Source organism: Leuciscus leuciscus, assembly GCF_965113295.1.
Source record: "Leuciscus leuciscus genome assembly, chromosome: 17".
In the NCBI taxonomy this organism is placed as follows: Eukaryota; Metazoa; Chordata; class Actinopteri; order Cypriniformes; family Leuciscidae; genus Leuciscus; species Leuciscus leuciscus.
The window spans coordinates 11,797,260-11,813,438 of NC_138741.1; the positions used below are offsets into that span (position 1 = coordinate 11,797,260).

Consider the following 16,179-nt stretch of genomic DNA (forward strand, 5'->3'; position numbering starts at 1 on the left):
AAATGCTGTTTCATACGGCTAAAAACCGTGTAAACATCAAATGAAAGATGAACTGAAGTTTCACTAAAATAGCCAAACCCACAGAGGGGACTTTGCCTCCTCTTTGTCTTAAAGGATGGGTCTTGGCCTGTCTCTGAGCAGAAACAAGATAGCGTTATGAGTCTGTGTTGCTGAGCTCAGACTGCTCTTGCTGATATAGCTCCACGGGGAGTTTTTGCTCATTGCGGCTGCCAGGCTGGATGAACATGTTGATATGATTACTGGAGAGGCCTTCAGGCCGTCAAGCTCTCTATCTGATTCTGCTGAGCTCTGTTTCCTCCCCTCCGGTCCTGTCTGTTCCTGACTGACCTACTCACAGAGTCCATTCACAGTGCCAATGATACATACACAGTCACATGGGGAAAAAATTACAGTGGAAACCAATGTCAAGAACGTGCCTGGGACATATTTTATCCTCAAAATCAGACATTTATTTTACTTAAAAAAAAAAAAATCTAAGCCAGTACATTTTTTTTTTTTTTTTTACATTGTGGCATTATTTTCATAACATTTAAGCAGGGTTTTCTATGGAAACTTGTTTCCGGCATGGAATATAAAATAAAAAAGGCAAGAACTGTGACTGTAAGTTTTTTCTCAGAATTGCGTGATGTAAACTTGCAATTCTGACTTTATAACATGCAAGTGCGAGTATGTATCACACAATTCTGACTTTAACACGCAATTGTGAGTTGTAAAGTCACAATTCTGATAGAAACTCGCAATACAAGACATTGGACTTTATAACTCACAGTTGTGAGTTTATATCTCGCAATTCTGATAAAATATGATAAAATATCAGAAGAAATAAACTCGCAATTGCAATGAAAAAAAAAATCTGAATTGCAATTTTTATGTCTCGCAATTTTCACTTTATTTCTCACAATTGTGAGTTTATATCCCACAATCCTGACTTTATAATTTGCAATTGCGAGTTTATGTCTCAGAAATTCTGAGAGGAAAAAAAAATCTGAATAGTGAGATGTAAAATAACTAATTATATATTGTTGACGTATAAGAGACAAACCAGACAAAATGTCAGTTTAATTGAAAATAAATATATTCTGAATAATATTTTACACAATTTAAATTTCACAATACAAAAATAGTCTTTACATGAAAATATTCTTATATAGCTTATATAACTGTGCCATTGATTATGTTATTAGGGCTCTTGGACAACATTCACAGCTGTTAATTGACTGAACAAAACTAAATTAAATAAAAAAACAAATTGAACTATATTAAAAAATCAATAGTACAGCATACAGATGCAAAATTGGGGAGGGAATAAATTTGGGAGAGAAATGCACATACAGTAATTGTCTCAAAAATAATGTTAGAAAATTTTAATAAAAAGCAAAAATAATAATAGGCCTTATTTCTTATTGCAAAAATATCTTACAGTTTTGTTTTGAAGTGAAATGTGACCAGGATTAGGTTTTTTTTTTGTAAGATTTTCCCAACTAGAGCAGAATGCATGCTCATTCATTACCTTACAAAGCCCCTCTCAGATTTTCAGACACTCGCCGTTTTAATTAAGTGAATGAGGGGGAGGAATGCAGTGAAAAGAGGGAGAGAGGTCAATCAATGAGTAGGAGAGTTGAAAGAGAGTATGAAACAGCTCTGGAGAGGACTCCAAAGAGATGGAGGAGGATGAGAGACCTGGCTCATGAGGGTTGGGGGATGAAGGACCAGATAAAGGTGGGCAGAGAGGCGAAGAGATACAAGGACAACCTCATTTTGTATATGACAGAAGTCACATTCTCATGAAATCTATAATAATTAACTGTTGATTCTTTTTTTGTGTGAGAAATACTGAGTGTTAAATCAATTTCTGTTAGAATAATTGATGGTTGAATCACTTTCTATAAGAATAACTGACCATTGAATTGATTCATATAATGATTAGTCAAATCTCTTTTAATACTCGCAGTGAAGATGCGTCATATTCACAGAAAACACAGATCATGCGCTGGTAATGTTCAGACAGCAGTCTATGTTTATGTTTTGCAATACCAGGCCATATATCCATTCTGTGTTTCCACAGAAAAGGCTTTAAAACCACGGTTTGTCTGATCTAAGAGTATTTTGATGTAATAACACCAAGATGAAAAGAGGGAAAGAGCACGAAATCCTCTACTTCAAGTAGAAGCACAGAGGGTCTTGTTTTTTAGTTTTCATTATACTGAGCAGAAATAAGTGTCACACTCATTATTGTTTTCTTTTATTGGGGGTCTGGCGTATCAGTCTGATGGATGCCTGTTACCACAGCAACACAGCAACCTATAAGCATGTGTGTGTATATATAGGCCTATATATATACATATACATACATATACATATATATACATATATATACACATATATACATATATATACATTTATACATATATATACATATATATATATATATAAAGACTTCAGATGCAAAAGCCTCTATAAGTGCCATCTGAAATTTTCTTCTAGAATGATCATTTATATCAAGCTTGCATGTTTATGTTCAGTTATTTCACTTTAATGGCAATGAAAATGACCTATTAATTGTCATTAAAGTGAAATTACTGAACCTAAATATACGAGCTTGGTAAAAATGATCATTTTAAAAGAAAATTTCAAATGGCAATTATAGAGGCTTTTGCATCTAAAGTCTTCATACACATGCCTATACACTGACGGTTTTTGCAGGAAGACAGACAAAGGCAGATGAATAAAGTTCCAAACAACTCAAGGTTTTATAATAATTCCAAAGAGGCAGGCAGTAGCAAACACTTTAAACATAACAGTAGAGAGTGACTGTGAAGGTACAGCTATAAAGCAAACACAGTTTAGTCAAACACAGCTGAAACACAGAACTCATAATGATGGTGACCATAGTAACCAAGGAGTGGTGGGAAAACAACAAAGGAAGGCATGAACTGAAGAAATACAAACTAAAAGTCCTTGAACTGAACTGAACATAATGGTGACACACACATTGTACAAACGCATACATACATGTATATTCAGCCCCTTACTAATTGCTGAGCTTCCAGTGAATGTGTGACAGAGCCACAGGCTTCTGGCTCTTAAATAAACTATTTTGTTTTTCTATTTGTTAAGTATGCATGAGAAATTAAACATTCAACATCATTTATAAACTTTCTTTTGAAAATATATTTCGGGAAAGTTTGTTGTGTGCTCATTGAAAATTAATAAAGTGTCTCAGGCGCCGCACGATGCGGAATGCAAATCACCCCGTGTTTAAACTGTTTAGTAAGCTTTGTCCATACTTTCTCTGCTAAGCTTGTATGGAAGTCGCTAGATCTGTGTCAGCCAGGAAAAACGGAGGTGTACATAACCAGAGAAGGTGCCAGACAGCTCAGTTTCAAATGTGATGCGCCTACCATAATGTTTTATTTGATATTTAATTTAATTGTATATATACATTTATTAACTTTCATACATTAACGTGTCTCAGATGCTTCACCAAAAATTCCTTTGAAGAAATAAACATTTTGTACTACAAAACTGTAAATAGCATATCTCATATCATTTGAGTTTAGAAGAATTGATAAGAACTATTTGAGTTCATATTGAAATCTCTGCAGACTCTCGATGTATTTGGTAAAGGTGTTGAGATCTAGTGGAGATGCATGTGATGTCACTGGGGTCTTTTTCTCAGAAGAAACATCTGAGAAGGAGGACTATTGTGTATCCTTTATTCCCATTGCTATAGGAGAAACGACTGAGATATTATAGAGGTCTCATTTGTTATTTATACCAGTTGCAGCTGCAATGCAGTAACTTCATGTACAATTTATGTTCTGTGCAGCTGTGTTGCATTTTGAAGCCAATAGCAAACTTAGAGCACTGCCTGTAATGCTTTGCCTTATTGGCTCCTGTGAGTGTCTAGGGTTTGTCTGCTTCACGGGGGGGGGGGGGGAATATTCCTCATATGTGTATTGATTGGCCTGATGAGCTCTCTACTACTCCAGACACTTATTTGCTCCCATGTGTTTTGCCACTTTAATTAAACTCTTGATTTAATGCTCTCACTCCATTTCTCTCTTCACTTACAGTACATTGGGGGAGGAATGTGTGTGCATGTGCTTGTGTGTCTGTAGAACTATTTAAGAACCAGCAATGGAAAAGCAAGATCTTCTACCAAAAGCCCTGAACTACTGTACCATGAGATGACATTAAATAGTTGTTGTTATGCTTGTATTTAAAAAACCTATGGAGGACAGTTTTCAGTTTCAGTTTTCAACTTCATATCCACAACTTGACTTTATATCTTATAATTTTACTTTATATTTCACAATTGTGACTGTTTCTCATAATTGTGACTTTGATTCTTTCTCACGGATGAAACTTTTTTCTTGTAACTGCGACTTTATATCTCCTAATTCGACTTTATATTTCACAGCTTTACTTATCTCAAAATGACCTTTTTTACTCTTAGGCAGAAACAGACTTCCATAGAAACCAAATCTTATAAAGGATAAAAACTCAATTAAACCAAACTAAATAGAGAAGTATTTAAAACATTGGCTTAAATTACAACATAATGGAGCAAATAGGAATATTATCTGACTCTAAATTTACAATGAAAGAGACATGATACTTAACACTAACAATAGAAAAGTCATGAAAATATGGATTGACTATTTGGACATAGACTTGTCATACAGATACCTGGCTTTAAAAATGTAATACAGTGTTGATACATCTCTCAAAGTAGTCAGAAACTGATTTAAACACTTTCTCTATTACAAACCATCACAAAGATTTCTATTTGAAAATAAATATACTTCCATCCCTCCCATGTGAAAGTGTAGAAAATATTGCAAGGTATGTGAGATCTGTCATAAAATAAGGACAACCCAAGGAAAACAAATACCAAATATCTCGACACAAATAAAATATAGAATCTCATATTCAAAGAAGCTTAACATTGATACCTTTTTCATATGTGTGAGTACATGTACCGTAATATTATTTGAGCCATCCTTCTTTATTATTCAAGATTCATTTGAGACAGGGCTGGAAATAATGGCGTGGAGAGTGGGAACTATTCTCAGGGTTCACCAGTCCAGAGTGGTCACAACAATTATACTCTAGGATTGATGTAGTATCTGGCAATTAATTCAGAGTCAAAATACATTATTAAAACATTAATCCAGAAATCAGGCTTTGTGTGATTTATTTAAAGTCTCAATCTGTGGTTCTCTCCACCCTCTCCAAAATAAATAGTTCAATCTTCCGCTCAGCTGCGTGTTCTGAAACTGAACAGATGAGAGTTCAGAAGGTCAAAGAGTCACGTTGTCAGAAAAGAAAATCTGTGCACTAGAAAAGAAAGGAAGTAGGAGGCCGGAAGCAGTGTAGAGGCACAATGCATAACCAATTTTTGTTCTGAGGAATTTAAAAGAGCAGTCATATTAAAAGAACAGACCAATTAAGTTACTGCAGATGTCATAAAAAAAAAAAAAAAATTCTACTTTGTTCTATTTTAATATTGGTGGGATCAGAAAACGAAACTTGATATAAACTGTCACTCAACTGGCAATTTTTCTGAGCATGTGCACTTGGCCATCACGTCGCTTTACACAATGTTGCAGAAGAGGTATTGATCCATAGCACAATTTACACTCAGTGTATCCAGAATTCCTATCTAAAGCTAAATGCATTCAAGATGCAAGATAAATGTAGGGAAAAAATTACAACAGCAGATACACAATAGAAGATATACTGCCACATGCACTCTATATTTTATTCTGTGGATCCATGTATTTCTCTCAGTGTACGGATTTATTGTGCATGATTTTTATCTCTTTGAGATAGAAATCAATCACTTGAGAAGACGTATGAGCAAATAGTCTGTGTTTGCTTCCATATATATCAAACATGAGCGGCATTGACGTGAACTAACTAGCAATAGGGGATTGTGAAGGACCGCTGTGTAAGTAGTGTGCAAAACAAATGTCGCTGTGATTGGAATTTCATACAAAAGACACTAGATCAACGCTAATCCCTTGTTTAAATTTATGTGTTGTTCCCTAATATTCCAACTGAAGAGGAAATCTTGTCACAGTAACATCTAGATGTGACCGTGAGTTGGGTCTTAATAAGAACACAGTGCATTCGGAAGAGTTGCTTTATCTTAAAACAGTTGCTTGCCAGCATTTACATGTGATGCAATTTATTTTAACACTTCGTGTCTACCATGCATACTGAAACTTGCAAAGAATCAGTTGACATTTTTTGGGGGATTATTGTCATTCACATCAGGCCACCTCACACCAAGATATCAGAGTGAGTGCACACCCTCTGCCTGTTGCACATCCAATAACATCTCGCTTTCCAGAAATCCGAGGGTTCCCTGCTGTGTTAGACTCATCATCACTTATTATCACTCTCTCAATAGAAACCGTTGCTATGGAAGCTGGTGACTCAGAGCTCATAGGAATATTAGGGAATGATATTCTAGAAGCTGACACTGTCATACCTAAATATGGATAATGCAGCATAGCGAGATCGAGCTTATAGAACTCATACAAAAAGGAGGAATTTTCAATTAAAAGTATTCAAAAGAGTTAAATCACGGTAAGAACTTGAGGAATGAGGTCAGATGTTAAGGAAAAAAACACATTGAAATCATAATTCAGGCTATATTGCGTCCGCCAACCCACTCTATTTACTGTAAGTGACTTACTTTTACACACAGAAACACATTCCTTTTTGGATATTTAAACATGACAAATTCAGTGCCCTTCAAAATAGCTAAATCCTTTTCAACATAAAAGGCTTTAGAGAAATGTGAAACAAACCCAAGGACTCATGGGATGGTTAGTTACACCTGACTGTACTAAATTACCACAGTGACCCCTAGTGTTTTGTTTTAAAGCTTCATCAGTTGGAACAAGGTCAAAAACATCCTCTGAAGTTAACACATTTTTCTTTCTTTAATTAATAGATGCTTCAAGCCGGCAGAGGAGAAAGAGACCTGTGACCTCCCCTTCCGTCTTCACGACTGACGATACTCCTGTGCACCCTTGACTCCGATGCAGGAGTAAGTGACGACAACGACAAGAGAACGGCACAGTGTCCAGCAATGCTGTTTATATGGGGCAGCTGACACAGACAAGCAGGCCCATGTCGGTAGGAAATCGACACAATCTGCCTCAGCAGTGGATACACATACAGATTTATACAATACGGTCACATTGAATCAAAGAGATATTGACATACTAAATTAGTGCGGAGGCCATGTAAGCCACAAAAATGCGGTAAAGAGTGGTCTTTGGACTGTGTGGAGCTTTGCAAAACGGGCTCCTCAGTCACCAGCATCGATGGACAACAGTTTGCACACCATGAACTAACCTTGCTACTTTTTGAAGGATACGATTTGTTCGTTTTTTACTTCGATAAACAGATAGCACCATGGTTCTGCCGCCACCCGACAAGCGGCATGTGTGTTTGACCACCATTGTGATCATGACCAGCATGGCCTTCATGGATGCCTACCTTGTGGAGCAGAACCAGGGCCCACGCAAAATCGGCGTCTGCATCATCGTCCTGGTCGGAGATATTTGCTTTCTTATAGTGCTGCGTTATGTGGCGGTGTGGGTGGGTGCTGAGGTAAGGACTGCGAAGCGTGGCTACGCCATGATCCTCTGGTTCCTTTACATCTTCGTTCTGGAAATCAAGCTCTACTTCGTCTTCCAGAACTACAAGGCTGACCGTAAAAGTCTGGAGACGGTAGCTAGGAAAGCATTGACTTTGTTGCTATCGGTTTGCGTACCTGGACTGTACCTCGTCCTGGTCGCGCTCGACAGCATGGAGTACGTAAGAACCTTCCGGAAGAAGGAGGACATGCGGGGTCGACTCTTCTGGGTGGCTCTTGACCTTCTGGATGTCCTGGACATCCAGGCTAACCTTTGGGAGCCACAGCGGACGGGTCTGCCAATCTGGGCCGAGGGTCTGATGTTCTTCTACTGCTACATCCTGCTGCTCATCCTGCCTTGCGTTTCTCTGAGCGAGATCAGCGTGCAGGGCGAGCACGTGTCGCCTCAGAAGATGATGCTCTACCCGGTCCTCAGCTTGGTGACCATCAACATAGTCACCATCCTCATCCGAGGTGTCAACATGGTTTTGTTCCAAGACAGCCGAGTCTCGACCATCTTCATCGGGAAGAATGTCGTTGCCATCGCCACTAAGGCCTGCACCTTCCTGGAGTACCGACGACAAGTTAAGGAGTTTCCCCCGCAAGATCCTGCTGGGATTGCAATGGAGATACAGCACAACTCTGTGCCACACAATCAAACTTTACCAAACGCCACGACCACCCTTCCAGAGGAGCCCTCACCGGCCCGTGAGGTCATTGACACGTGACCAGAGCTGACCAAAATGTCTAGACTTTAGTGTTAGGGGGAAAAGAAGAAAATCGTAGTTAGTTCAGACCAGGAAAAGATGAAGCATCTTTCTTCTGGTCCTTTTACTACTGAGCAAGGAGTTCAGCCCTAAGTTTACTATTTTAAAGAATATTTTGTAAAGTGCTACTCATCTAGGCTAAGTGTTCAAATGCCATTGATGCTCAGATGCACAGATGGCAGCTCACAAGATCTTGATTTTAACCAGATTTTGTAATTTCAAGCAGCTGTTTTGTGATGTTAGATATGGGCTGTTTTTAAAGAGATTTGAGTGGTGGTGGCTCACCTTGCTCCACACATGGAATCTGATTTCTGTAGAATCTGAATGCTTGTTATTTTCAAAGTTCTTCAAAGTTGCCCTGCCCCTTGTGTGTTCATTTATAAAATATTTTGGCTAGTTTGAAAATGCTTTAAGCAGTCAATCAAAATCCAGTACTCTCAGCTCACCATGTTTAAATCAATTTCACACAATTCTGCAGATTTTCCCTCGGAAATCTGAGCATCAAATCTGAGGAAATTTCCCGTCTGGGCTTGCTGATGAGTGAAAAATGAGAAACGAAACGTACCAGTTTCAGAAGTTAAGTCCACTCGTCTTATCACAATCTGTAAACAGATCTGAGGCAAGACGTGAACTTCAAGTGAACTTCAAATTATGTTTTCAAGATGTGATTTGAAGATTAATTTTTTTGTGTGTGTGTTAAGATGTGAGCATGTTTTAAAGCAAAACAACTCTCACGGAATTCTTTTCCTGGGTATTCAAATGGAAAATTGTCAGCCTTTATAAGTTTTGTATGTGTGGGTGGATAGAATGGAAGAGAGGACGGAAGAGAGTTCATTAGAAAAAACAGATAATATTGGATGATAATACATGAATTAATATACAATTCAGTCATGTTTTTAAAGAGGATCATTGTATTATTATTATCTTGTTTCTTTTTTTCTTTTAGCTGTGACATTTTAAATGTTGCAAAGTGTAATAAAACCTCCGTAATCTTGAAACTGTGGTGTGTTTGACATTGACAGCTGAAATATGTAGATCCAGCAAACATTGATCATCAGCACAAACACAAAACACATAGTCTTTACTCCCACACCCAGCCAACACTTGTGCCAGAACCGCTGAGAAACAGCAGGACTGGGTGATTCTACATGAGCTTTGAGACGCAGTTCCACTTGGTGAGAATGGGGTGCAGAAAGCAATTTGGCTACTGCTGATTGGCTCTGGCTGCCATGTAGGCCAGCTGTAGGGAGTGATAAATTACAGTTCCTGTGATCCTCAGCCCTCTCATCCATCTCACCGTTATAGAGTTTCTATAGGCTTCCTCACCACGAGGCCTGAGCAGCAGGAAGATTTCCTATTGCACAGTTCTCAGTCCTAACAGAGATGCCATTTCTAGGAGTGTTCCATAAGAGCAATAAATTGCACTTCTGAACTGACACCTAGATATTTTTGACAACTGGAGATAAATGGTCAACTGTGTGAGTCAATCACTTTCTGCTGAAATGTATTACTCCCAACAAACAGCCTATAAATGACTTCTTGGACTTCTTGAATACATAACCATCCATACAGGATTCATGAGAAGATATTATTTAACAACCCCTCCAGGCACTATTTGCAAGACTTGACCTTTGTAAAGCCATTTTGAAAGGTAAAGGGAAGAAAACATTATAAAATTCTAACAAATAACCTGAAGCAGCGATTCAGCTGTCGCAGTGTCTGCCGTCAGAGATTTCCTCATACTTAAAGCCTCTCCAATCAGTTGATTAATCGCCTGCTAGCTCGAGGCTAATGAGGTCATGAGGGTGTATTTAACCATGGCCCTATTTAATTTTCTGCTGTCAGAACATTAAAAATTCCATTTTAAGCACATCATAATTCGGCTTGGCGATAAATTACTAATATTATCATGGGAGGTCTTATCTCCTCTGACACACAGCTCAATTTACCAGCTTGGTTCACTTCATGGTACCTTTACAGTGCCTCAAAAATCTATTTATCTAGATAATGTAATCTACTGTCAAACATGTAGGCAACCTGTTACCAGTGTGTTTTCTAACACACTTTTCCTATTCAAACTTTTAAATAGCCCTAACAATTTGGTCGATATGTTGATCTTTCTCTGAAACTGTATCTAGTTGCAATTAGAAAGCTTTATGTTTAAGCATATGTCATTTTATCGCATAACTTTTAATCAGTAAAATCAAATAACATATGTGAGCTGCGATATTGGATTCAAGCAACAATAAATTTTACTGAATAAGTCAAAATGTTTAACAAAAAAAAGCTGTTACTGAGGTCAATATGATTCTCTTACTGAACAACTTGTCATTTTACAGTTACGTCTGTTTTCAGTTATGTTAAATGAACCAGAATTATACCTATAATGTTATTTGTGAGATTTGCATCAATCTATTCACTAATTGATTGTAAATTTGACAGCTTATAAATAAAGTTTGCTGGTATTTTACAATAAATTAACTGAAACTAATCAACTAATAAACTGAACAACATTCACCGTTTCAGGGGAAAGCAAAGTGCCTATATGAAATCTATTATGGCAGCTTATATTATGTGAATCCCATTAAGGCAAATTGCTCAGACAGTCATGCAGAATGTTTTCAGGTGTTTATTCAAATCAAGATCAGACCAACAAACACATCATGCATTTTCCTTATTCAAAGATCATCTAAAAAGAAAGAAAAGAAAGCACCTTTATCTAAATTCAGATTTTTAACATGGATAGATCACCCAAAAATAAGTTCTCATCATTTACTTACCGTCATGTCATTCCAACCCCGTATGATTTACTTTTTTGTTGAGGAAAAAAAGCAGCAGAAGCATTGTACTATATATCTCCTTTTGTGTTCCATGCAGAAAAATAATATGGGATTAAAATGAGTATATGATGAGAGCATTTTTGGTTGAACTAACCCTTTAACTCGGTTACATTATCTCATGTAGTGATGATCAAATGCTTTTTTTCTCCCACATAAAACACAAAGATTTTCTAAATATTTTATATATTTACAATTACATTACTTAATAACTACTTTGAATTAACTACTAAGAGTTTCTGCATATAGGAATTGAGCCATTTCTGTCTTTCCATTGCTGTCAAAAGCTTGCTCTTTTCTCTAAATGCAGCGTCATCTGCCACCACTATGTTTCTCTTCTGCTGGTGACCCACCCGTGAAGGCCAGTTGCCCAGCCAGCCCTTCACCAGCTCCTCCTCCATCTGTGACTGGCTGAGCGGAAGCCAATCACCCTCCACCAGCTGTTCTGTCCCAGCCTTAGCTGCTCCAAAATCTGGGGCGCTCAGCATCTGAATGCTCCAATCACGGAGCGAGATGGAGGGGTACAGCACTTCCCACTGTTCACCTTTGGAATCCTCTTGACCAATAGCAGGCAAGTTGCTGTTTAGAAGAGAGAGATGTGTCAGAAATGTGTCCAGCGAGTAATAGGCATGCATCGCTAGACAAGCATGAAATGATAACTCTAAATGGACAATGAAACATGATTTATAATTTAGTTTTTTTACACCCATAATTGGGGCTGCAATTTCTAGAACTCTATTAAATGTAGCCGGTTTTAAAATGCTATCTCCAAAAATGACTTTTTTTTTTTTTTTTTAAGGTTAACGAGAACTTTTCTAAAAAACAAAAAAAAAACAATTCTATGTTAGGAGAAAGACTTCCATGTGAAATTTTAAGTCTCTAGCTCAAATGGAGTTGTGTGTTTGATGTGTTGAATTTAGCTAATTTAACCACTAGTTTATAAATAACCACACATCTAATTTATCCCATAATTAATTTAAATGATATTCAAAACAAACTCTTCATGCATGCAGAATTTGGTGAGTTTTCACCTAAGGGATACAAGGCTACAGCTGTTCAAATTGAGGTAGAACAACAACAACAACAATAACAACAATAATGATGATAATAATAAATCTCCTATTTTTGAGGAACAGTTATACCTTTGCAGAGGTCGAAGTTGAGGCTGGGGAAACGCAGATGTCATCAGAGTCACACTCATGAGGACTAAGAACAACAGGGCAGGACGAGGAGGCAAGGATAAAGCCACCATCTACAGATAAATATGTTGACCAAGACATAATATTAGAAAAAAAAATTCTGTACAGATAAGAGAGGGAGAGGATATGCATGCGCAACATTTAAAATGTAGATATTGAATGTAATTTACGAGGGATGCTGACTATTGCCAGAAGATAGTTCTGACTAGAGGCAACTTTGAAATTAAACTCATATATCAGCCAATCAGAAGTATATTTCAGATGTCTACATGCATTATTTATTCACTCACATTATACAGCAGTACTTCAGAACAGACCAAAAAGGTACATATTAATAGCTGCATTTTTATATTTTTAAATACAAGACAATTTTTATCTTATCTTCTGCTTTGCAATATATTTCAAAATGATAAAATCTGAATGAATAAAAAGTTTCCACCTAGAGGAAAAAACTGTTCCGTAACAAAATCTTTAAAAAAATCTAAATAGATGTACTTAAAAAAAAAAATAATTAAAATAGTAATACATTATTATTAAATTAACATGCATTTTAAATTATATATTTATGTATTCATGAATACTTGAAAATATTATGATTTGCAATTATAGTAAAATTAATTTTTATGTTTTTGGTACCTTTGTGGAGTAGTTCTTCCTCTTGGCAGTGTGTTGCTGTGGTGAAGTTTGTTGTCTCCAGTGTGTGGAGTCAAAAATCCAATCAGTCTTGTGTGACTCCAAGCTGGTTTGCAAATCTTCCATGCAATGTCTCAAAGAGGTTTGTGATTGTCCAATATTTCTGTCTAACGCTCTAGGTAGGTAATTAATTGTTGAGAAGTTGCCGATGGTCCCTCTTTATATGTATTGCTTTATCAACTTCTCTGGTTGTAGCTCTACCTCCAAACTCTATTGTGCATTGTCAAGTGTCAGTGTGAATATATACAGGATTTGGTTGTGTGGGATTATATATACCTCTCTTTTTGTCAGAAGTTGTAGGGGGAAACAGAAAAGATAAAAAGGCATGTGTCATTCTCCTTGTTGAAAAGGAAACCGAGCTGAAACAGAGAAGGCCACACCCCTGAATGTCCTGTTTGGATGGAGCCTTAAAATAGAGGAAAGAATCAGAGGAGAAAAGACAACTGTTTGGACGTCAGAACACCTTAATGATGTCTCAAAAAAGGAAAAAGATAAATCTGGAAAGTGCCACATGATCATGATCAAAACTAGTTGTTCCAGCGTTTCCATACTATGGCATATAATAACCTTGACTCAAGCGCGTGACCTACCTGTCACTGGGCGTAACCTATAGGATCACGAGTTACAAGATAAGGGTCGATAATGAGGATCCAGAACCAAATTTGAAGTGACGTGCTTGCTGTCCTCATGTAGCCCACGCACACGTTTGGATTCTAGGCCAAGCAAAACGTCACTCTCATTAAATTTGAAAGGTCTTGTCAAACACACTGAATCCCCCACAAGACAATTTGTCGCATTTTACGCAACCACGGGTAGGTTTTTGCTTCAGAAACACTCAACACAATCTGACAACTGCTAAAACAGTCATGTGCAGACAACACTGTTTTTCATACATAAGGAGCATCTTCTTTTCTAATGAAAATGATTGCATATTTCATTGTTATTCAATGTAAACATTCATCAGACCGTGGAAAAACACGCATTCAACTTATAGGTGACATCCGGCGAAAGAAAACGCTCATTTTCATTCAGCACAGGGAGGCTTGTTACGGAAGCTGACTTTAGCTAGGTCTCATTTAAAATAATGGGCAGCGGTTGTGAGTGCAAGGTTCAGACAAGCAGGTCCTGACAGTCATTAGAGCACGACAACAGCGACGTGGACCGGTCGCGTCGGACATGAGTGGAGGGACAAGAATGAAAGCATCAGGGCGTGAGGCAGATGAGGTCAGGGGATTCAGCGGCGAGAGGCTGAAGAAATGATCTGAAGCGTTTAGTAAACTCTGGCCTCAATGTTGGTTGTAATCCATAGATCTGCAAGTTTTAACATCCACCGTCAACCGCGAGTGTGAGTCATGAGCTCTTTTTACACAAGCAAGCACTCTCTCTTCTCTCTTATTCCTCACCTCCTTGTCTTTCATATCCTCATACAAACCTCTGGATTTTTCATGCTCACAAACTGTGAAAAATCTCAGAGTAAACTTTACTTAAAGGCCATCTGTTCATACAAATGAATTTGAGAGATTTTTTGGAGTGTTTATTATTGTTAAAGTAAATTCTAAACTCTTAATTTTAATAAACACTGTTGTCACAAGATACACTGTAGCTATCTACCAAAACATTAATATCTACTTGTTCGGAACATATCTGAATACAAATAAATATTCTGTACTTTCAAGAGGGGAATGTGACGGGTGGAACATTTTAAAAATGGCTCCTGCTTTTCCTATTATCAAGGTTATGATAACATTAGCATTCCTATCATTAGCATTCTACAGCCAACACAGAAAGATGTTTTTGGCTGCCAGATTATCTAAGTGATCCACAAGCAGGTGCTAACAGCAGCCATGTTAACAAGCCAAACCTTGACCTCCCTGAGACAATAATGGTCTACTGTTCTTTTTAAAAGTCTATACTGTCTATTATGTACAGTAATGTGATGTTATGCAAGCAAATCCCTTCATTAAGCACCCATTAAAAGGAAGTCAGCCAGACATGTTATGGTCAGGGAAGTAATGTGCCATTAATGATCATGTGATCGTGGGTGGCACATTTGTAGGATTCATCCAAGAAAGCTGATGTAATTATTATTATTATTATTATTTATAAAAAATTTAAAAACACACACAAACCAACACATTCTCACCTGTGAAAGGTTATCCCATTTCTTTGGGAATTTAAGTCTCAGTGATTTCAGGACCCGAAGCTGGGCAATATTGTGGCATCATTGATTCATAGGCTGCTAATCATTTCTCAGTTTACCTATTTATACTACGCCCTAAAAGTATGTACTCTTTTTGTGAAGAAAAACCTAGATACTTTTGAGTGTGTAGCAAAAGAGTAGGCCTACACAAGCTTTGTGACATTTCATCCCGTCATACATTTGCGTCTTTAACGGTTGCTCTCTGTCGCATCCTGTCACAGTAAACTGGCATGTCAATCATCTTGTCACAGTTAAAATCCTCCACATTTCATTTCATTTCCTACCGTCTCCGAGAGAAATGCAGTAGCACGTTGATCTGCAGTCGCGGGTCTTTCATGCGGAGAACTCTCCTCATTTTAATGAATTATGACGCATTTGAAAGTTAATGCCCAAACGGATCTTTATGAAAGTCAATGCCCAAACGGATCTTTATGAAAGTCCACATTGTTATTGCAGATGAAATATAACATCTGTTATATTTATAAATCTGATAACGTTAAATAAATATTATTTTTTTTATCAGGTTAAACTTTGATTAGTCACTCAACCCTTTATCTAAACCACCGTCGGTCGCGCATATCCGCCATGTTTTGTAGTTTTTTAACACTTTACACGTGTTTGTAGTTCCTTCTCCAAAGCAATGGGATGTAGGCACGGATCCACACTTCAAAAAACTACCGGAAATACTTAGGGAACATCCGGGTATTTTTGACATACTCTTTTCAACACACAATGCTTTGGGACACACTTATTCTCACATACTATTTAGGATAAATATTGGGATGCAGGGTATGCGCAAAGA

The 16,179-nt window shown here is 37.4% G+C and overlaps 2 protein-coding genes across 2 annotated transcripts in view; one reads left to right on the top strand and one right to left on the bottom strand.

The window, feature by feature from the left end:
- The window catches only part of tmem121aa (transmembrane protein 121Aa), a 28,191-nt gene extending 18,763 nt beyond the window's left edge, over nucleotides 1–9,428 (top strand). The window contains exon 2 of the mRNA XM_082143332.1: nucleotides 6,992–9,428. Coding sequence (XP_081999458.1) covers nucleotides 7,459–8,409 — 951 coding nt within the window. The 5' untranslated portion in view covers nucleotides 6,992–7,458 and the 3' untranslated portion in view covers nucleotides 8,410–9,428. The remainder of the gene's footprint in view (nucleotides 1–6,991) is intronic.
- A 1,642-nt stretch (nucleotides 9,429–11,070) lies between these two features.
- Nucleotides 11,071–13,397, bottom strand: pth2 (parathyroid hormone 2). Its single transcript, XM_082142659.1, has 3 exons — nucleotides 13,121–13,397; nucleotides 12,428–12,537; nucleotides 11,071–11,864 (listed from the first exon to the last, which is right to left on the bottom strand). The coding sequence occupies exons 1-3, from the start codon at nucleotides 13,241–13,243 to the stop codon at nucleotides 11,498–11,500; spliced, it is 600 nt and encodes a 199-aa protein (XP_081998785.1). The 5' UTR covers nucleotides 13,244–13,397; the 3' UTR covers nucleotides 11,071–11,497.
- Nucleotides 13,398–16,179: the final 2,782 nt, after the last annotated feature.